General features: G+C 34.4%; 2 protein-coding genes and 1 pseudogene across 2 annotated transcripts; 1 reads left to right on the forward strand and 2 right to left on the reverse strand.

Annotated features, from left to right (window-relative positions):
* Nucleotides 1-1,155: 1,155 nt before the first annotated feature.
* Nucleotides 1,156-5,082, reverse strand: LOC134272285 (uncharacterized). The gene is made up of 3 exons (XM_062754533.1): nucleotides 4,736-5,082; nucleotides 3,842-4,359; nucleotides 1,156-1,378 (listed from the first exon to the last, which is right to left on the reverse strand). The coding sequence occupies exons 2-3, from the start codon at nucleotides 4,337-4,339 to the stop codon at nucleotides 1,334-1,336; spliced, it is 543 nt and encodes a 180-aa protein (XP_062610517.1). The 5' UTR covers nucleotides 4,340-4,359; nucleotides 4,736-5,082; the 3' UTR covers nucleotides 1,156-1,333.
* Nucleotides 5,083-9,684: 4,602 nt separating this feature from the next.
* Nucleotides 9,685-12,370, forward strand: LOC134272287 (putative nuclease HARBI1; annotated as a pseudogene).
* LOC134272284 (uncharacterized) lies at nucleotides 12,370-14,801 on the reverse strand. Its single transcript, XM_062754532.1, has 6 exons — nucleotides 14,664-14,801; nucleotides 14,209-14,421; nucleotides 13,328-13,409; nucleotides 13,046-13,111; nucleotides 12,766-12,867; nucleotides 12,370-12,531 (listed from the first exon to the last, which is right to left on the reverse strand). The coding sequence occupies exons 1-6, from the start codon at nucleotides 14,799-14,801 to the stop codon at nucleotides 12,395-12,397; spliced, it is 738 nt and encodes a 245-aa protein (XP_062610516.1). The 3' UTR covers nucleotides 12,370-12,394.
* Between the last annotated feature and the right edge of the window lie 9,105 nt (nucleotides 14,802-23,906).

Genomic DNA, 23,906 nt, shown 5'->3' on the forward strand with positions numbered 1-23,906 from the left:
AACAGTTTAACAATGAAGAAGAAAAATTGTCTACCTGATGGGTGTTATTTCTGCTGAAAAGCAACAGCTGCGCTTTGTGTTATTTATAAACAAGAATATCAGCTGTCTCGTCTAAAGTCATTATTTCGTAAGTTCTGTGGTCGATACAATGACCTTGTCAGCAAATACAATTTATCATTGTGTTAAATACTAACTGACCTTTTTCATACTAATTGTTTATCCATTATTTACACTGAAATGCAACGGATTTTTTCGTTATTTCTCATTCATGACAAGGAGCACACGACGGGAGTGACCGGTTGGTAGGGTATGCTCACTCCTCCATGGCACCTGATCCCACGTCCGATGTTTTGGAGGTCTGTGCTCCTATTTTGTATTGTTTTATGGACTTTGATCTTGAATACTGTTTGTTCTCTCCAAATCCTTCATTATAATAAAAATAACGATTACCTATACGCATGCACTTCAATCAATAGGCAACAACATCGCTGCATAATTTGTAGACCTAGTTGGTATTCATATGAAGGAGAATTTAATTTTTTTTTTTAAATCTACAGAAAAAGAAGAAAATACATACTGCTGTGTCCTTCAACTCGACATTTAGATATATCGACGACGTATTATCAATTGACATTTATTACCATTTATTTTTAAATCGTTAACACTTTTCTTAATTCTCTCTGTTGATTCGGTACATAAAAGCATAAAAGTAAACAACTTCTATATCGAAGTAAGGTACATGTATTCACAAGATGAAACAAGGATAACAAAAGTCTTATTTGAAGTAATTTTACAAGTTTTTTTTTCTAAACAATGATCCTGTCAGCAAATTCAACCAATCGTTGAGGCAAATGCTGACTGACATTTTTCAAACAATTGACTGGTACATTATTCACACACTTATTAGTCTTCTTTTTTCTCAGTTTCTCTCGATCATGACAGTGTGACCGATCGACAGGGGATGCTCACTCCGCCATGGCACCTGATACCACCTTTCTTCAAGGTCCTTTTGGCTAATGTTTATACGTCTCATCCGAATAAAAATGTAACATTAAAAAGATTTTTACATAAATTACAAAATCCCAATAAAAATAAGTTTTTAAAATGAAAAACACACTGGTTTTCAGTTTTGTTTAAAGCTTCATATCTTTCGTTCTCAGCATCATTTTGTCTTGAAACGCTCGTTTCTCTTTTCAAGGTTTCGTACTCTGTATTCATTGTATTTCTTTCTCCTATTTTGCTCATTTGTTCCCTGGAATTTAAAACTTCATATCTTTTATTCTCAGTGCCACTTGATCCTGTTGTGTTCACTGTTACTGTTGCATTCAAAACCTCATATTGTACATGTCCAGTATGACAATCCATCGAAAGATGGCATCTGAAAAAAACATTGAAGGCTATGAATTTTTTTATAACAATAATACATTTAAATTTATATGATAAATAAGAAAATAAAAAAAAATTAGCATCACGGTAACATAATTTATAAGTATTCGAACACAATGGTACAAGTGCATGTGTCCTTCTCATGCTTATATAATTTACTTCAATCTTAATGTTAAACAAGACTTTTTTTCTCTAAAATTGCATAAATTAACATAATTTTTTGAATAGATTGTGTTTGTTTTCTAAAATCCCAACGCCACCATTTTGAACTTTTATCAAAAAGACCTTCAGTTGACGGTTTCTGTGATAAAGTTTCCATAAAAAGGTTAAAATGGACTGGTTTCTAACATTTGGAAAATATCCATCATACTGTCTAATTATTTATTGTATACCCATCAATTTCCTTGTTTTGTTACTGTTAATTTTACAGAGTTTGATCCGATTTTCCGGATCACCACACTGTGGTTTTCTGAATCCATATTCAATTCAATTCAATTCAATTCAATTCAATTTATTGACCAATTAAGGGCCCTCGTGGAGCAAAAAGAAAGTACATTGTTAAAATGTATATAATGATTATCATACACATGCAATACAATATACATATACATATGAGGGAAAGGGTTGCTTGATTGATAGGAAAGACATATACAAGTAGGGGAATACCCAAAATATTTTATATGTACAGTACATAAGAATTGTTTTATAGGTATATATACACTAATACAGTACATCATTTATCTATGCATACATTATTAAGTCATATTCCTAAAACTTATGGTAATGCTTTTTGTAAAAAATTTCCAAGAGAATTTAGTATATCTAATTCTTCACAATTTAGAATCCAGAATAATTTTTGCTTATCAGGCAATTCTGTAAAATGTTTTACTTTAGATGAGATCAGGTTAAATAGCTCTTCTCTTTCCTTTGTAAATTTGCTACAGTGAATAAGGAAATGTTTTTCATCTTCAATTTGATTAAGCATACAATTTTTACATATTCTTTCTGATCTGGGTGTGTTATTATATCTGCCCAATTCTATGAATAGCCTGTGTGCTGATACACGTAATCTGCAAATTGGCTTTCTGTATTCAGGTTTTAATAAAACTAGATATTTTTCCAGTCTAAAATTGTTCTTCAGAAATAAATAAGTGACAAGTTTGCCCTCTTTTAGTGTTTCATTTAAGTGTTGCCAATCAAGTGAGTATTTTTTATTCATGGATTGTTTCAATGAATTCATAAAATTACTCTTAGTATAGGACATTATGTTTGGGATATCAAGAATTTTTAATAATTTTTCTGTTGAGGAGTACCATGTTGTTTTTGGGGCAAAATGAAGTTCCTTACCACATATAAATGCATCTTTTAGTAAAGGAAAATCTGATTTTAAATTTTCTAATCTGTAGCAGTATTTAAGTAACCTGTTGATAATATCATAGTGTAAAGGATATCTGCCTAGTTCTGAAAAGAAGCATGGTTCATACTTTTCCTATTCAAACCTAATATAGTTTTACAGAACTTGATGTGTAAATTTTCTCCAGTAAAGTTTTTGTAGCATAGCTGCATCAAGACTTGATTAGATTGCTTTATTTTTGAATTATCAACATTAAATATTCCCCATATTTCTGAGCCATAAAGTAATATAGGCTTAATTGTGTGATCAAAGACATTGAGGCTAGTGGATATCCCAGGATTTAAGCTAAGGAAGTCTTTTCGCAACTTGAAGAAAGCTTTAAGTCCCTTTTTGTATAACTCATTTTTTGCCATAGAGAAAGTCCCATATCACCACTCTCTGAAACTGATGACGTAGTACGCAAAAACATGACGTTATTTTTCTTGCGCGTTAAAAAGTCCCTTGTTATTATGCTGTGTTTTATGGATAAATATTATACAATTGATCTCTAAAGTTTTATTCTGCTATATTTAGCTAGTTATAAGGGGGTATATAATAAATTTATCATTATAACAGTAACTTGATCCGTAGAGCCGTATCACGTCTCGTTGACAGGCGCGGATCATCAGATCAAACTCGACGCTTCGCGTCTCGTTAGATCTGATGATCCGCGCCTGTCAACTCGACGTGATACGACCCTTGGGATCAAGTTATTGTTATAATAATATATATAAACTCACATGCACAATTGACTATAGATTTTTGAAATGGAGGCTCGGCTAGTTTTCTGCTTTGTTTTCACTGTTGTTTTCTCTTTTAAAAAATCTTTTTCATTTACATGTCAATGAGTTAAGTTTAAATGTCAAAAACTGTCCATTCTTTATGAAAGACCTGTTGAACAGCCGTTGGACAGGTTTGGGGTTTTTTTTTTAGTTTATTGGAGAGTTTCAGGTAGCTCACTGGTCTGTCTTGGGCTTTCAATAAGAATAATGTATTAAAAGAACAAAAGATGATGTCATACTAAAATTTCGAATAAAAACAGATTTAAAACTTTTTACTTACCCAAATTTCAAAATTTTGCTGCTTCTTAATTTTTTTTTTCTGTTTAATTATCAAAATAGCAGTTGAAACCACAAAAACTATCGTAAGAAATACGAACAAGAAACAGATAGGACTCCAAATGTTTATGGTACAGGCTGGTCTACCGTTACTTTCTGTGCAACTTTCGGTTATTCCACACGGACTTTCTGCACAGGAAAACAGGTGTGTTGGTACTGGCTCTCTTTGTCGGACGTTTAGTGTTAGATGTGAAGACACCTTCGTTATTTCACCATCAATTAAATTTGAGGCAACACAAATGTAAATGCCGTTGTTATCTAAATTCACGTTCATGAGACGCAGCGTTCTATTGTCCCTAGTGAGGGTGTGTCTGTCGTCGATTAAAATGTCGCTGGAATTGAATTTCCATTCGAAACGAGGGACTGGATTTCCATCAGAACTGCATGTAAGATTAAGACTTTCTCCGATAAATAGATCAAGATCAGGGGTAGAGCTATGCATTGTAATATTCGACGGTCCATCTGCAACATAACAATAAATGCTATAACATCTTATAAACAGAATTTTATCGAGGAATTACTTTTGGCATTATTATTGAAACTGCTGAGATCGTTTTGATTAAATATCGGTTATAATTAATTGCGTTATATTTGTAATAGACTCTTAAGTGAGCATTTTAAATCGCTAAAATTACATTTAATCTCGTTAAAGATGAAATACTAATGTCAAAGGACAAATCGCTAAAATTTCTACATATATAGAACTCGAATATATACTACAGTTTTTTTTTTCTACGCCTTTAAACCAAAGGCAGTACCTCATAAAACAGCGATGATCGATTTACATATATAAATATAGACAAGTAGCACATAACCATTTCAGGAATGTATCACTTACATTGAACATCAATTGCTGTTGTGTCTTTATAAGGAGCAGGCTCTTGTGTTTGTCTATTTTGTGAGGAGCATCTGAAAATCACACCGTTGTCATCCCAGGAAACTCTGTAAGTTATGTTGAAGTTTGCAATCGCTGTACAATTTTCAGTCTTTTCATTTACTTCACTTGACCGATTCAAAAGAACCAGTTTATTTGACAACTTATTTAGCTTCCATATAGCAACAAATCCACCAGGGTTTCCGACATTTGCAGAACAAGACAAAAATACTGCGTCCTTTTCTTTTAGAGTGCTATTTTTGTGTAACTCGAAATTTGTTGGCTGCTCTGCTCCCACTGAGAAAAAAGATTTTATAAGCAGGCACATTTACTAAAATTTTACGAGGGTCTTTCAATAACACAGAAATAAACAGTTTATCAGAATGAGTGTAAAATTTTTAATTATATTTTTTCACAGTTGAAAAGTTCTATCAAAGAACCACTGATCACAAAAAATTCCAGGATTTTTTTCCGATTGTCCTAAAAAAGAAATTCACGTTTAAGTAAGCATGGTCACTACTGTTTATAAAGGATATCTTCCAAAATGTTGAAAATGAGAGTGTATGTGAAAGCTGCTTCACATAAATCGCCGAAGACCTCATGTAAAAGATTTTTTCTTGCAACTAGAAACACGAGTTACACTGAAAAGGTGATATTCAAATGAACCATTTGACCGTTTTCCCCTTTTTAAGGATAAAGGAGTGTCCTTTCATGACAAAGTTCTAAAGATGGCTCAAAACCATTCAGATATTTTACTACTGTAAGGCTCTTTAATCATTGTATTTAATTAAATCAGCAAAACCCATGTTGCTTGTCGCAGACGGAGGGATGTTCTCAAACATTTTGACTAATATGCTTGTCATAATGAAAGAGTTGATGTTCAATAATTAAAACGCAAAGAATTCACTTCAATGAAAAAATATCGCAATATCGCAACTTCAATGTGCATTTACAGAGTCTTAAGTTTTATGTATATAAAACAAACGTCTTGTCTTCCAAGTAAGACTTGCATAGAGATTGCCAAGATAAACAATAGCTGAGTTGTAATTACAGTTATATTGTCCTTGATGTGTTTTATTACCTTGTAAAAAAAACTGTTGTATCATTTCTAGCTTGTTTTCCAATACCTCCATCTATGTACTTCACAAGACATTGGTACCGTCCATCATCCGCACACTGGATGTCATTGATTATCACAACAGCACTTGGAGAACCGTTTATTGGATTGATGAGATTAGATCTATTCCTCAAGTAACCCCCATCAATGGCAAAATACGCACGACCATCACCGAATTCTGCCAAGTCCTTGTAAACGCCATCAAATGACTTTTTCCATATTATTGTTCTCACAGAAATATCTGTTTGGTATGTACAATTCAAGATAATTTGTGTATTTGAACCGAGTGTCACATTAAGCTCTGGCTTTGTTGTCACTGTTATTGAGCTGATACCTAAATAGATGAAAAGGCTTTTATACATATATATGATCATACATTCAAATTAGTGATTTTTTTGTAATGAACAAAACAAAATCTGACTATTGAAATATAAAGTCAAGAAAGTACTTATCTTTGAGGACGAGGAGGAAAAGGAAGCACAATGTGAGCATGTTGTTACATTCACCTTCTGAAAGTATTAAAGTGAAAATCTACAGAGTAAGTTACATTGTAAATAATCAATGTGAATGGTACAAATTAAAAAAAAATCACATCAAAATGAAGTACATATACCAGTATTCAGCTGATTTCCTTAAACAAGGAAATTTTTATGAAATTGTTCCGCTTGATATCCTTAAATAAGGAAAATGTGCACTCGTTTTTTTTTTTGTTTTTTTTTTAATTCTTACCTACATCCGTAATGTACGGAAGCCCATTTAGGACCTATCAAAAATATTTTTGAAGAATTCGTTATAACGAATTTAATTTGTTATGACAGATTTTTAGAATTCGTTATAACGAATTTAATTTGTTATAACAAATTCATCGAAATCGTTATAACGAATTTAATTTGTTATTACCGATTCACTGAATTCGTTATGACGAATTTAATTTGTTATTACAGATTTGTTGAATTCGTTATAACCAATTCAAGAATTTGGTTATAACGAATTCAACAAATCTGTAATAACAGATTAAATTCGTTGTAATAAATTCAATAAATCTGTAATAATAAATTAAATTCGTTATAACGATTTCAATGAATCTGTTATTACAAAATAAATTCGTTATAACGAATTCAATGAATCTGTTATAACAAATTAGATTCGTAATAACGAATTCAATAAATCTGTTATAACAAATTAAATTCGTTAGAACGAGTTCTAAAAATCGTTATAACAAATTCAAAATATTTCTGATAGGTCATAAATGGACTTCTGTAAGTATGTGTCAGGTAAGAAAAGAATATTTATCTAGCTGCTTCCAAATTATTTTCCGGCGGCCGCAAAATATTTTTCCTGGTAGCTTAAAAACATTTTGCGAAGCAGTACACAAAACATTTTGAAGTGAATTAAGCTTTTTGAGACCAAATTCATCCTCGGATTATTGTGGGCCTAATTTCGATCAATTTTTCATAGAATTTGTTTCCGTTTGATTTTACGGAAGATGCTGTCTTTTCCAGGTCAAAGCATACCGGAACCGGTAACTATAGATCTTACCAATAAAGTAAATGGCAAGTCCAATAACAAAATTAAAGCAATCCTTTATGCAATAGCTCATATCCAGAGATCTCCATAAAGTCATTACCTGAAGTATGAGCGAACTAATTCATATTTGACAAATATTTTTATACCTGAATGCACTTTCTTAAAAAAAGTTCGGGTATATTGTTATTATCTTGGTCCGTTCGTCCAACTGCCACACTTTCCTCTGTCTTAAACCACTCTTTCATTTTCAGTTGTAGCCAGTTTATCGTTTAGAATATGCTATTAGCATGAGCAAAAAAATTTACACCCTATTGTCCATCTAGTTTTTTCCCCACAGAGTTTAATTCTTAGAACTCCTCTTACAACTTTTCCAGTATGAATAAGAAAATTTTTTGTAAATGTTAAATATTTTTTGAATCTCAATTTCCACCGTTAAGGTAATCAGATGTCAGGAAAATTTTTTAACAAAACCCTGGTTCCTGAACTCCTCTTAATTTTTTTAAAAAAAAATATTTACAAGGACAATGAAATGCAGATCATGAGGTGGTCAGGAAAGAAACAAACTGACAGAAAACATTAAGGAAACATTTGTTAATTTACTAGTATTCGAAACCCTGTGTACAGTCAGAAAGGACAGATTCTCTAGAATAAAGGTCGACACCAACACAATGTCACACATCTACCGCCATTGTGAGTCAGTAGAGGGTAAAAACCAACCAGACAAGGTCGGATTCGGCGTGGCGTACTCTTAACAAGACGTCTCAGATCATTTGGAGTAGGTTATTATACCCCCCGCTTGAAAAGCGGGAGGGTATATAGTAATCGTTAATTCCGTCCGTCTGTACGTCCGTCCGTCCGTCCGTCTGTTACGCTTTGGCGTACCCATCTCTTATCCGCAACTCCTCTCATACCACTGAATGAAATTTGATGCAACTTTCACAGAATTTTTATTACATATTGCCAATGTGCACCTTCTATTTTACTTTTTGATCCGACACATATTTTGGGTTTCCCGGCCACAGGAAAACATGGACTTTTTCACCAGTTATAACCATATGGGAGGCGGGGGGTATCATTTAGTGAGCTCATCGCTCACAGTACCTCTAGTTTCATTCTTGTTGCAATATTGTTGGCAGGTTGTTGGACATTGACAGGACGTTGTTGACGTTGGCATTGCATCTGTTTAAACATGTCCGCGACATCGATGGGGAAAGGTCCGTTCTGAGCGTGGGTTATGGTAATGTGATCATATTCTGCTGTTGGAGATAACCTGTAACGATCCTGCCCGTATGGCATCTGGCATTGTCATCTTGAAAAATAAAACTCAATAACGACGTGCAAATGGCATAAATAGGGGTGTCAAGATGTTGTCCCGGCAGTACTGCCCTGTGACACTTCCAACAACATGCAAGTATGTTCTACCGACAACAGTGATGCCGCTCGACACCATTAGAGATCCATCCCCATACCAATCATGTCTAATGAGTTAAAAGCATGGAAACATTCGTTTTGCCGGTGTAACGACGAAAAGTGGCCCCCGTAGAATATTGACCAGGGAGTCATTTTTCTACGTAGAAAAATGACCCCGGGTCAATATTCTACGACAAGTAGGGTCATTTTTCGACTGTAGAAAAACATTCCAGACCATTAATTCTACGACTCCACACACGTTGAAAAATGACCCCCATAGAAATTTGACCCCCTGCTTTTTTATACTATAAACCCTTATATATGTGTCTCCTGATATTTTTCATACTTTCAAATGTAAGTAGGGGGATTTTTTTATGTACTTAAATCCTTTCCAACATATATTTGCTTGCATATCTTAATAGTAGCATCACAATCAATGTATCTGGTATGGATTTATTTTTGGTTTGCAGAATCCCAATGAAAAACTTCAAGAGTACTGTGCAATAATGTATTCAAGAAGTGGTGTGAATCAGATGTGGATACTAAAAAATTCCGAAGAATTTTTGGACAATTTGAAATCACAAGATTTTTCCAAAATCAACAGTTTAAAAACTTACGACTTTTCAAGTTTATACACAATCATTCCCCGCAATAAATTACAGTCCAGGCTTTTTTATATCATTGACAGCTGCTTTTTCAATAAAAATGGAACCCGTAAATTTACTTACCTGGTCATTGGTCATTTGCAAAATTATTTTGTTAAAACACATTCTGATTGCACACACAAGTACTTTGAAGTTGACAGCAAAAAGATGCTTGAGTTTCTGATTGACAATATCTATGTGGTTTTTGGAGACCAGGGGCCCGTTTCACTAAAAGGCGTACGCCTGTCTTAACTCTACGCCCGGCGTAAGTCCGGACTTACGTCTAACATTTGGACTAAGGTCCGTTTCACTAAAGGGCGTAACTTTGCGCCCGCCTTAAGTTAAGACAAAAATCTACGGCTGGTCTAAGGCAGGCGTAACTATAGACGTAAACATTGGATAATGGCGACTTTCTGGCTGCTTCGCAGAAGAAGAAGGGAAACACCTCGGCGAGAACGCGTTTTTCGGGACCGAACCACCCTCTCGAGTATCTTGATGATATAGATCTCGTAAGTAGGTATAGGTTCCCGGGAAGAGTCATTCGAAAACTGATAAATGATGTTGACCCTATTGTGAGGCGACCTACATACAAAAGTCATGCCATTCCCACCCACATTCAGGTACATGTATATGTGAATGCTTACTGTAGCATTGTATGCTTCTTAAATATCCACACATAAATAAACAAATACTGACGCATGGAATCACATGATATGACAAATATAATGGGTTTTACAATGTACCTATTAATATAATTAAACTACATTTGCATACTTATTTATAAATGTATATATAAAGATACACATAAACATCTTACAGGTAATTATCACCTTAAGATATCTGTCAAAGGCGGACTTCTTTTCGGAAGTAGGCGACCTTCGTGGCGTTTCCAGATCATCCGTATCCCGAGTAATACATACAGGTTGTTATACTTCATTATTTTAACTTTAAAACACATCCCGCGCCCCTCCCCTCTTAATAGTTGACAATATCATGCAAAATAAATGGCATGTTACACATTTAAAATACACACAAGTAATTCAAAATGAGGCATAATTCCAAAGAAATCGTTACATGTATTAAAACTCCGTGCAATTATTGAGTCTTTATTTTGTACAGATAAAATGAATAAAATAAAAAGTACCGAAATTCCCAGAAAAAAAGGAAGCGGAATTTCTTTGTAATATGCGCCTACACAATGTGTTCTCAATAACTGCAAAGTTTCACGAAATTAGGTTTAGCAGTTTCAGAAAAGTGACAATTGCAAGTACTATGGGGTATACTGATAATAATAATATGCACATGTTTGTATACACTATCCTTCATGTTTCTACATGCCTGTAATACATTTAATCAGTTGTACATTTCCTTTTCAAATATTCTTTATATATATCATTAAGGATTTTAACGCAGATTCATCATATTGTTATACAGTGTGCAGTGCAATAAATACAACAGTGGACAACATTAAGTTTCCAGTTACTGCCAATGAATTACGCCATGTAAAATCTGAGTTCTATGACATTGCCAAATTTCCAAATTGCGTTGGTGCAATCGATGGTACTCTAATACCAATTAAGGGCATGAATGGACCACAGGAGCCTGCTTTTGTATGCAGAAAAAACTTTCATGCCTTAAATATTCAGGCCGTAACAGATTCCAATATGAGGTATAAAAGGTATTGATTAAAACATAAATACTAGCACATCATTTTTTTGTAATAGAAATACCCTTGTATACGCCAAAACTTCAACAGGAGAAAATCAAAATATTTAATATATCGCCAAAAGGGTTTTATGAAATAACAACCTTTGAAAATGTAAATGTTGTCAATTTTAAAATAACTTTATTGCACCAAATATAACCAAACAAATATAACAATTATAAGAATGCTAATTGTTTGCTTACATATGCATAAAGGATGAAAAATTGGTTGATATTATTTCAGATTTCTTCAAATCAATACCTGTTTTCCCGGGGCAACTCAGACTCTTTCGTTTTGAGCAACTCGGGATTGTCAGGTGTTATGGAACATCTCGAAGGGGGTGGGTGGTTACTTGGGGATTCTGGCTACCCTTTCAAGGAATGGCTCTTAACGCCATTCTTATCCCCAGCCAATCAACACGAAGTGAATTACAACGATGCCCATGGAAAGACTCGTGTTGTCATAGAAAAATCGTTTGAGGTATTAAAATCCAGATTTAGGTAATTTAAAAGCAATTTTTCGTTAAATATCTTTATATGCCATATTTGCAAGCAAATATTTTATTTCAAACGTTCATTATGATAAACGCGACCTTAAATTTTTTTTATTTGAGAAAAAAATGTATATCTATTGCAACCATAAATAAACCTTGTTACAATTTTATTGTGAATTCATTTAAAATTCTGTGGGCCAATTTTCTTAGATTGTGGGTTTTTTGGTTATTTGTGGAGATGTAATTTCGTTTATGGGTCGGTTTTCAGATTCAGTAACAAAGATATCTCTTTCTAAATTTCCTATGAAGATGTAAATTCGTGGTGGTTTGGGGGGGGGGGGGGGGGGGGGCTACCAACGAATATCACGAAAATTGAGCCACCACGAATTCTAATGATTCCACAGTATTTACATTCAAGTAAATCTTTGCAGGTGTTTACATCGAACTGGAGGAGTACTCCCCTTTTCACGAAGTAGATGTTCTCAAATTATTCAATGCTGTATCCGGCTTCATAATTTAGCTGTTTCAGAGGAAGTCCCCTTACTTGAGGGTGGGGTTGTACAGAACATCAATGACAATGCCGTGTTTAACGCAAACGCACCAAGGAGAGCACAGGATGTGCGCATTCAAGTTGCAAATTTATTTTAACAATTCATCCATTCATTAAATCACACACTTACATTGTAATAAAAAACATGACTACTTTATCATTTTGTGTTCAAATTTATTAAATGCCAAATTTGTTTTCAAATGCCGCCGCTATTCTCTCTAGGGCATCTGCTTTTCTCTCCTCTGCGATGGCTCTTCTCTCCTTCACTCCTATCAAATTCAGCATAAACTCAGCGTCGGGGTCGCTGGCCGTGTCTTGATTTTTAATGAAAAGTTTTATAATCAGAACAAAGTCAATTGAAACAGAAGAAAATCAAATAAAATCATATTATGTGTAATATGAATAGTTAAAAGTGCATGAATGAAGTTGAAACAGTTCACTTGGGTTTTTATCTTAACAAACGTAAAACTACGCGAAAATTAAAACTGAAGGAATGTTTAATACATTTTTAATTCATTTTCATAGCGTTGGCATTGTTTCTTTTTTACCTTTACGTTTAGATCCATACAGAGTTGAAGCAAAGAATTTGTCGGTGGAAGGCCCGGACACATGTACACTTGGAGCTTCTTCCGGAACGTCAACTTCTTCTACTATATACATGTACAAACATACATTTTTTTTTGAAAAAAAAACAATATTTCAAATCTACACACTTATGTGTTCCGCGTGTGAAGAACATGCATATCAAATTTTTGACAATCTATTATAATAATTTTTATGATTTAAAATTTTATAAGTATATTATATAATATGTATAATTATACAAACCAATCAAGGATGGAATTCCGGCGGAAATTTCCGATGGGACTGCAGTGCATGATGAGGCTAAGTTATCTGTTACAAAGAAATACTAGTATTTAGATATCATATATTTCAATTTTTTTTATACTGTAACTACTGTATACTACAAGAATACTAAATATACAAAGCATGGAAAATCAAATAGTATATGAAGCAAAAGTCGGGAAGGCAACATTATGAGGTTATAAAAATACATGTAGTGAACGTATGTTTACAATATACATGCATGTACCATGTATTTATGCATACTTGTTTCAGAATTACTGGCAAAGGCAGTATCAACCCCTCCGTCAATCCCAGAGATAAGTTCATCCGGTATAATTGACAAAATCTAGCAATAAAAACAAAAAATATAGTTGTTGCCTTTTTCAATTTATTAAAATAATAAACGGTGCGAAACATTAATGAAAAAATAATTGTGTCAGTATCGGAAACTCATCTTAGCAACGATCGAAACTTTTTTTAATACATAGTACATATAATTATATCAATTTTAGGTAACAGAGGCGTAGTCACAAACTTAAAAGTGGGGGGGGGCTCAACTCCAGAAATTCTTTGACAAGCAAAAAAAAAAAAAAAAAAAAAGGAAGAAAAAAAAGAAAAAAAAAGAAAAGCAATTGAAAGTTCCCCAAACTCGAAAATCCTATTTCGTGGGGGGGGGGGGGGTGTTAGTGGCCAACTTTTTCAAAGGCACGTTACTTTCAATTCCAATTTTTCCCCCCACAATTCTTCGATATCACTATACTATGGTCAAAAAAAGGGGGGGGGGAGGCAACTATCCCCTCAATGAACATTTCCTATAGTAAAGGTAATGTTGGGGAAAAAAGTGGGGGGGGGGGCAGGTCTTGACGATTTAATTACTATATTACATTACTATATTATACAACTGTTACTTCAAGAGAAATGCTTACTCATTTGTTGAACATAAAAAAATGCCATAAAATGAGGTTTAATATTATTTCAAAATAGCTGTAATTTTGTTCTTCATTGAAAAGTGGGGGGGGGGTCACAGACATACTCTTGCCCCCCCCCCCCCGATCTGAAAGTGTGTGGGGGGGGGGGGCTAGTGCCCCCGCTGCCCCCCCCCCCCTGTGACTACGCCTATGCGGTAAATATTAGAAAACACATACGTCAAGTTCCCATGCCTTGAATACAGATTCCGGGGGAGGCCCTCCGCCCGTTCTCTTCGTCTGGTATTTTCTACTGGCTTCTTTCTTCTTTACAATGGATCTTGCATCTTTCCATTTCTTCTTTATTTCTTCTGTTTCCCTCTTGCACAAGGCAGAAGAAGAATTTATTCTACAGTAAAATTTTAACACTAAATATATTTTTGAATCCCCAGTCTACCTTCATTTGTATATTTTTCGTTAGAAATTAAAAAAATATATATAAAAATACACAAAACCTAAATAACATTCCTAGTTTTGCCAATTTAGTTAGGTTTTTGACCATAAATATACATTATATGTAACATGTAGACATGAACAAATTGTATGTAATCAAATCGGAGATGTTAAATTTATATTTTTGTTGATCGTTATTTTAAAAACCTAAATGCTTACTGCTTTGTGATGTCTTCCCATACAGCTTTCTTTTTCTCGTTTGTCACTGAAGCCGACAGTTTTGCAAATAATACATCTTTGTTTTCAATTACACAAGATGTTAGAATTTTCATTTCATCATCAGTCCAGTTTGGCTTACGTTTTTTACTCTCCGAAGACATTTTGATTGTGCAGAGTCAATAGCGAATATTGCAGACGACAATATCGATATTTACATGTTTGTTTGTTACGAAATTCACATTATTTAAGAAAACGCTGTGGAAATCAACATGACAGAGAGAGAGAGAGAGAGAGAGAGAGAGAGAGAGAGAGAGAGAGAGAGAGGTTTCTTAAATTCTTTATTTCACTACAAAACACAGTTGCGAATATATTCCTTTCAACATAATTCAATCTACGATTTATTTTCAATCTAGATATGTTTCAACGCTTTCAAGTTTTTATTATGGACCTCAAAACAAATATTGCAATAAATAATAAAGAAGAATATGCGATCTTTTCCATATATCTTTTCAATGAATATCAAACAAATTTTTCTTTCTCTCCCCTCTCTCACTCTCAATCTTTATGATATGTATGCGCATGTGCATAAGCTCGTTGTCAAGGACGTAAGTCTGGCCTTAACTTAGTCCGATACTAGTATTTACGGCCAGGCGTACGCCTCTTAGTGAAACGCAACTTACGCCGGACTAAATTTTGGCGTACGCCCCGAGGCCTAACTTAAGTTTGGTCGTATCTTACGCCTTTTAGTGAAACGGGCCCCAGGTCTTCCAACAATCTATTGGAATTCCCGCGGGTACCAATTGTGCTCCGTTATTAGCAGACCTATTTTTGTATTCATATGAAACAGAATTTGTGCAGAATCTTACGTGAAAAGAAGAAAACACTTGCTGTGGCATTCAACTCAACAATTAGATATATCGGCGACGTATTTTCAATTAACAATGGCAATTTCCATTCCTACGTCGATACGATATATCCTGGTGAGCTTGAGATAAAAGATACTATAGAGTCTAAGACATCTGTTTCATACCTGGATATTTTACTTTATAAAGACGTTAATGGTAATTTAACAACCAAGCTTTATGATAAACGTGATGACTTTATCTTTTCTATCATCAACTTCTCTTACTTATGAAGCAATATACCTTCAACACCTATATACGGAGTTTATAAATCACAGTTGATTCTATATGCAAGAGCATGCTATACGCCTGAACAATTTCTAAACGAGGTAAATTATTGACAAGCAAGTTGATGAAACAAGAATATCAGCAGTTTCGTCTAAAGTCATCATTTCGTAAGTTCTATGGTCGATACAATGACCTTGTCAGCAAATAAAATTTATCATTGACTCAAATGCTGACTGACGTTTTTCATACTAATTGTTAGTCCATTATTTATACACTGAATTGACGACAAATTTTTCCGTTATTACCCGATTACGACAAGGAGCACACGGCGGATGTGACCGGTCGGCAGGGGATGCTCACTCTTCCATGGCACCTGTTCCCGCCTCTGATGTTCAGAAGGTCCGTGTATGCTCTGCTCCTATTTTGTATTGTTTTATGGACTTTGATATTGAATACTGTTTGTGATATCCATATCCTTCTTCACTGAGGAGCACAAATTTATGAATAGATTTTTGGGTGGTTTTTTTTTTTTCATTCAAAAGTTTTGTTCCGAAAATGGCATGATATGTTTCCGATAACCATAAACTTTTTGCAAAAATTTTGCAAATCCAAAAACATAGCGTAGAAGCAAGAAAAGCAACGTAATTTAACTATATAAATTGCGTGCCCTTAGCTTTTACCTTTAAACTTACCAGGGACGTAGCAACAGGGGGGGGGGGGGGGGGGGCCTGTGCCCCCCCCCCCCCACTTTTTACCCCAACATTACCTTTACTATAGAAAATGTACAATAAAAGGATGGTTGCCCCCCCCCCCCCCACTTTTTACCAAAGTATAGTGATATCAAGGAATTGTAGCAAAAAATTTGAAGTGAAAGTAACTTGGCTTTGAAAAAGTTGGACACTACCCCCCCCCCTTCCACCACCACCACCACGAAATAGGATTTTTCGACTTTGGACAGGCAGCTTTTAATTTTTGGGGGGTTTTATGCTTGTCAACATTTTCAGGTAAGTAAAAAAAATTTCTCTGGTTGGCCCCCCCCCCCCCATTTTCAAAAACGATGCTACGTGCCTGCTAACATATACATTTGTATGCATTCTGATTTAAAATACATACTTTTTAACTACCTTATATAAGGTACTATACTTTTTCCTGTATATATACGGGAAGTACCGTACACATCGATAACGTTTTTATATTGATGTTAAAAAAACCTCCAAAACTGGCAGAAATTTACATCTGACTGATCTCAGTGAATAATAGTTCAACCTTCAGAGATATCTATAAATTCAAAAAAAATTCTTTTCAATACTTTTTAGCCCACAGACACCTGACAAATGGTTGCTATAACATCCCCTTTCTTGTGAGATTTTAGACACTAGCTTTGCAAATACAAATGAACTCTATCATGCCATTACTTCGATATCTAAAGTCCTACATGTAATACATACTGTCCAAAATTTAATGCCAAAGTAAAAGTTTGGAATTTTTGTGAAAAAGTGTGTCAAACTCCAAGGTCAAGGTTAAAATTGGTTGTACACAAAAAAAGATCTTGTCACAAAAATACACATGAAATATGAAGGCCATAGCCCCACTCTAAAGTTATGGGCAAGATTCAAGTTTTTGCGGACAAATAGACAAGCAGACAGACGGACGGGCAGGTAAAAAACCTTATACCCCCGAAACTTTGTTTACGAAGGCATAAGTATTTTTTAGTTGATCATGTTTTATGCTGTAACCCCCATTTTGTTAAGGTTTTGTTGACACTCGCAAACTACAAGACATTTTACAGGTTATGAGCTAACCACTTCTTCTTTACTTTGTATAATAGGTCAGTGGCAATTAAATTTCGTACTTATTTTTACAAATTAAATCATCCCTATTTTTTATAAGAAGTTTGAAACTTCATTCATAGAAAATCAAATATTTTTATAAGATACAATTTTCTAAGCTAGCGCCCTTTTTCGCACCCGTTTTAAAAGTACGGATCAAAAATGTAAAACTTTTGAAAAAAAACAACTTTATTTTAGTTTTGCAACTTATTTATTCAGGGTAAAATCAAAGAAATTTATAATTATTTAATTATGGAAACTTTTTTTTGACACCAGCAAGAAAATGACCGTTTTAAAAATTGACAACTGTGGAAACTTACTGTATAAAATGTAATAAACGATTCTATGAATGCGTGTATCTTTGCTCTAATAGCCTTAGAACATTTTAATAGATATTATTTTTCTTTAATGGGGATAAAACGGTTTGAATTATTAATGTAAGGTATTATATAGCTTTGATTTCGTTATTTAAGCTTAAAAGCTTTCAGAAATTAACACTTCAAAGCATAAGGCTGCTTGATATTACCCCTATTCCTACCAAAACGAATGTTTTTGCATCCAAAAAATGATAAGGGGTCATTATTCTACGGGGTCATTTTTCTACAATGCACACAGAGAAAAACGACCCCAAAGCCATAATTTGTACAGAAAAGTGGGTCATTTTTCTACGTAGAATATTGACCCACAGCGACGTGTCTTGTGGCAACCTGCAGCATGTCTAGGGCATGTAATCTCTCATTCTGTTTTGGACTGCGCATGGTCTCTGTTTAATTAACGACTTCAACAATTGATAATGTGCTGTTTTCTCTTCAGAATCTTTCTTTGGAGTGACTTTAAGCTTCAAATTCAGAGGCATGCAAATTTGTGGCACAAAACCCTTGAAAATTAGTAACATCCCATGCAGATCGTGAGAGAGTGGTTGTTGTGTTTGGATGCTAAGGTTCTTTGGAAAACGTTCCTCGTTAAAGGGACATCGACACAGTTTCAGCTAATTTTCAAATTTATCTATCCATTGTTTTGTGTTTCCAAAATACTTGACTCGGGTTTCGTTTGCAAGGGGGGGGTTATATAGGAATCACCTTGTCCGTCCGTCCGTCTGTCTAGCTGTCCGTCTGTATGTGCAAACGTGTCCGGTCTATATCTATCTTACGGAGGAACATTAGAATCTACTACTCCACAAAAAATTGCCCATGGCCTAAGGGTGTGTCATGACCTTGGCCCAATGTCATTTGAGGAAATTCAAGGTCACTGAAAGAAAAAAATTCATAATTCGTGTCCCGTCCATATCTTCCTTATCGATGAACTTGGTAGGTTCTAATTTCGCACAAAGATTGCACATGACCTAAGGGTGTGTCATGACCTTGACCCACGGTTATTTGATAAGTTCAAGGTCACTGGAATGAAAATTTCATAATTCGTAGAAATATCTTTCTTACGGATAAATTTGGTAAGTTCTAATTTCACAAAACGATTGCTTGTAACCTAAGTGTGTGTCATGACCTTGACTCAAAGTCTTTGGGGAACTTCAAGGTCACCGGAAGAAAAATTTAATAATTCGTGTCCGGTCCATATCTTTCTTGTGGATAAAATTGGTGGGTTCTAATTTCACACAAAGATTGCTCATGACCTAAGGATGTGTCATGACCTTGAGTCAAGGTCACTAGCGGAAGTTCAAGGTCACTGGAATTTTTTTTTATAATTTGGTTCCGGTCCATATCTTTCTTAATTATGGAAAAACGTGAATCTACTTCTTCACACAAACATTGCTTATGATCCTAGGTTGTGTCATGACGTTGAACCAAGGTCATTCATGCAAGTTCAAGGTCACTGACAGAAAAAGATCATAATTCGTGTCTGGTCCTTATATTTTTTCTATATTTTATTATAGGATTAAACGTTCTTTTTGAGAATTTTATCGATGTGTAAACTCTTGACATTTTACTCACAAACTAAATAAAAGTGCGAAGCACTTTTATGTTAAGTTTGTGAGTAAAATGTCAAGAGTTTACACATCGATAAAATTCTCAAAAAGAACGTTTAATCCTTATAATTCCAATTTGTGTTAACATTTTAAAAAAATATTTTAAAACCCTATGCGGGGCCCCTTTCTGTTATTTTTATCTTGCATTTACCGAGCGCGTAGGAATACATCATATGAAAAAATAATTCCTAAGAACTGGAACGTTAACTGAATTTTAATAAACAAACATTAACAAAAAATATTTAACTTTGACTTTAAAATTTATATAATAAACAAGTAATTCACTAAAATATGTATTTTTGCGTTTGAACAAGGTTTCATACTATTACGTATGACACTGTTTACAGCGTTAGGCTAGTCTAGTTAAAGTGAAAGTGGCAGTCTTTGAAGACAGAGCGTGCTCCGAATCCCGACAAATTAATGGATTCTCTGCTTATTTGGAGACTTTGATTGCTGACTGACTGTGTCTGAGTGGACAAAATCAAACTTGGAGGTAAGCATGTTTGTTTTTTTTCTCCGCTTGCAACATTACTAAGAACAGAGCTGATGACATGTTTCTGTTCTGTGCTCGGGCGACGGCAGTATGACTTCAGTGATTCCTCCCTCTTGTGATCTGACATAAACATTATATGTCTGTCGGTAAAACCAGCATCGCTCATTGCTGTGATGGAAGTCGAACGGAGAGAGTGTGCAGTGAATCTAGTGGTCCCAGCGTTCTTGCAAATATCTGGCATGAATGTTGTGAATTTCTTGGGCTTAACTGGGGTGACTGTATACCATACTGAAAAGGATTCAGGCGATTCTCCACGCAAAGCATCTCGTGTACATTCATTAAAGAGTGAAATGGCTGCTGGGTCAGTTTTTTGAATGAACTTTCTGAGGGATTTCACTGGACATGTTGATGTTCCTGTAGCGTACATTCTTTTGTCCTGGGCTTCCTCGCACTTGTCATCTAGCCCACCCTGGTAGTTCTTCTGTTGCGTTTCATGGTTTATCGTTACATACTCTAACCCATTTTCATCTTTTGCAAACTTCAGGGATTTCATAGTTAGCTGGTGATGAAACTCGCAGCCTCTGCTTACAAAATGGATGGCCAGTAAATACCAGATGCGAAATCTGAGGGCAACAGGGTTATCATTAGAGATATACTGGTTGATTTTTGCAAGATCTTCATTTGGTATGATGGGATGATGCTTGGTTGATCTTGACAGGCCTTGACGCAGGTTAAATTTTAGTTTTGAAGTGAGCATCGCATTAGCAGTTTTGAAATCCTTGTCTCTTACTATGTCAATTTCTCTCCCTATGTCTTTTAAGTGCCTATTTATTGCAGCTCGCACATTTTTCATTGAATTTTTGTGATATTCTTGTGCCTGTTCCTCGGTTATTGCTTTTGATCGATTTATGAGATTTTTTGGCTGGGCCTTTGCGTAAAACTTCCTTAAGCTTTCATTAAGGGTGCTTGCATCAACAACTTCTAGGTCATGTGTTTCATTTAGTCGCTCCAGACACCAAGCTGAAAAATTATAATTTTAGATTCCTTTGATACCCTGATACTTGAAGTATTTTTAGTATTTTGTTCATGCATGTTCAGATGTTTGTTTAAAAATAAATTACAATTTTATGTTATTTATTTTTTATTCTCACATTTTTAAATTAACACTTTTATACAGGTTTTTAATAATTTTGTTTTATTTTCAAAATTATTTACAGGTTATTGATTCATTCTATAGATCATATCCTATTTTTGGCAAGATCATGTTTTGATTGTTATTCAAAATGTCAAAACTGACCATTGCTGTGGGTAGACATGTAATATTGCTGCTGAATGAACATTACAGTGATTTTTAAAGTATCAAAGTAAGCATTACCATTAAAGACACCAATCCCCCATTTTGTGTTCCTTTTAGTGGCATCAGACTACTGGTTTCTCTCAATTTCTAGCAAATCCTTTTCTGAAAGGCATTTAAATCTAGATTTCTCTTCATTTGGGGTCTCTTTATATGAAACAGGATTTTGAATGGGTTCTGGTTCTGCCTTTGTGACATTTGATTCACAGTGCTCTTCTGTCTGGTTCTGCTGCTGTAATGCCTCCAGGAGCATGTCATCAAAACCCTCTACATCTTCTTTTAGGACCTCCAGAAGTGTTAAAACCTCCGAGTTATCAGTTATTTCCGGTGGCATAGATAATTGAAAGTTTACAAGAGGCCTTTCAAATGTTTCTTCACTATCTGAAGATTCAATACTGCCAGTGCCAAAGCCTAATGACCGTTAGCCCCCTTGATGAGTATTCCAAGCAGACGTTGTATTTACATATATACTAGATTTAATATTTAATTAACCATGATCAGAAAAGTTAAAACTTTTGTATTTAAAATTTTTTTTAAATCAAAATACTTAAAATAAAATCCTTTTATCAACAATGCATTTCCACCAAGAAATTACGACAACATATTGTCGGCCATATTGTTTACATTAGATATATGTCAAAAAAGTAGTTCCGGCTTTCGATTTTTTATCGAAGTGTAAAAATTTGTACCTGTGGCTTATAAACCAATCAGAAGGCTTGGTTATCGAATATGCTAATGAGATTGGAATTATTAGGCTGTGCCTTCGTTTCATTTATAAAAAATATAATGAGCAATTACATTTGCACTAAAAATGTTTTAGCATTTCTCTCTTCTCTTAGATCCATTCAATATTCATGATTTAGCACTTCTGAAAAACCCAGCGGGCGTATTTTGTCCCGTTTGGTCAGTTCTAGTTAATGATTAAATTTGAATTTCAGTTGTCGAGATTCAAGACAGATTTAGAACTCTAAACCTTCGTTATGCAAATAAGGCACGCAAGTGTTTATAATAGTTTAAATATACTATTAAAAACAGTGGGGAATACTGTATTTTGTGATCAAAACGGTTCACATATACAAAGGATTACGAAACCATGTTGTATAATTCCTTAAAGGAGCACGGACAACATTTCAACTGATTTTTTTAACAAATTTTAATGTTAACAATTCCTAATTAAGGCAATCTAAATAATCAATAAAAAATAAGGCAATCCAAATTATCAACAAAAATTTTAACATCATTTGTTGATTTACAAAGGAGATACAGAACATAAAATTCTTCATAATGTAAACAAGGCTGGAGCCTTGTTTTTGTTTACATATAGAAAATATCATAGTTATTACAAAACGAGATTCGGCAAATCATTAGAAACTTATCATATTTACAATTACCTTCTTTATCGAAAAAAAATTTGAACTAGCATATATTAGTAAACTTTGACAGTAGTCCAACAAAAGCAATTTTGTACATTTTAGAACTATTGTGGGTTCATTATTGTGAGTACATTTTTAAGGACACTTTGATGTAACAAATCGCGAGTATTTATAAATCTAGCTTATGTGCTAGTTGTTCTTTCTAAGATGCTAAATAATTTTTTGCAAGTAACACTCAAATCTTAAAGAAAAAAAAAGAGAATTAAATGTAAATGTATGTATTTGAATAAAATTTCTAGCACTTTATACCAGATTATTTTTTAAATACTTACATTTTTATAATTTTTACGAGGTAGAAATATTTGGATTTCATGAATACATGTTGAAACATTTTCAACATATGAAAATTATCTTTCTAGCCCCTTAAGCACACTTTTTTCAACAGGGAAATTAAAGCCAATATAATTTTTTGAAAACCTCATTTAAACGTACAATTGCAAGCCTTTTCAAACTGTAAAATACATGAACGTTTAATTAAATCCCTAGGCAACGACACTTTACAACCAGAGAGAGAGAGAGAGAGAGAGAGAACGCGCAACCATGACCATATCACCGTCGTCAGGGGAAAATCGGATTATCTAACAGTTAAATAATAACAAACTCATTCGAATAACGAAACTTATTGTGTAGTTTCTATGCATATAATATTTAAATAGTTTTGTCATTTGCAGGGACGTAGCAACAGGGGCAGGGGGGGCCTCCCCCCTTTTTTTGCCAACAATACTTTTACTATTGAAAATGTTCATTGAAAGTCTGGTTGGCCCCCCACTTTATACTAAAATAAAGTAACACGAAGGAAATATAGTATTGTAAGCTTAAAAAATGGATATTGAAAGGAACTAGTAGTGAAAAAAGTTTGTCTCCCCCCCTCCACGAAATAGGATTTTCGAGTTTGGGTAAGTGCATCATTGTAGCGTCAAGGATATTGGTACTGGATATTGGGTACATGCACTAAGCTGAGGGGATCGTCTGGTCGTGGTGACACAGCGAAAGGTTCAAGGACTAAAGCCCGGAAGGATGCTGTGTGTGTGATCAAGACTCGCTGA

This window comes from Saccostrea cucullata, unplaced genomic scaffold (assembly GCF_032062105.1).
Source record: "Saccostrea cucullata isolate Sc308-1 unplaced genomic scaffold, CSIRO_AGI_Scuc_v1 ctg8280, whole genome shotgun sequence".
Taxonomy (NCBI): domain Eukaryota; kingdom Metazoa; phylum Mollusca; class Bivalvia; order Ostreida; family Ostreidae; genus Saccostrea; species Saccostrea cuccullata.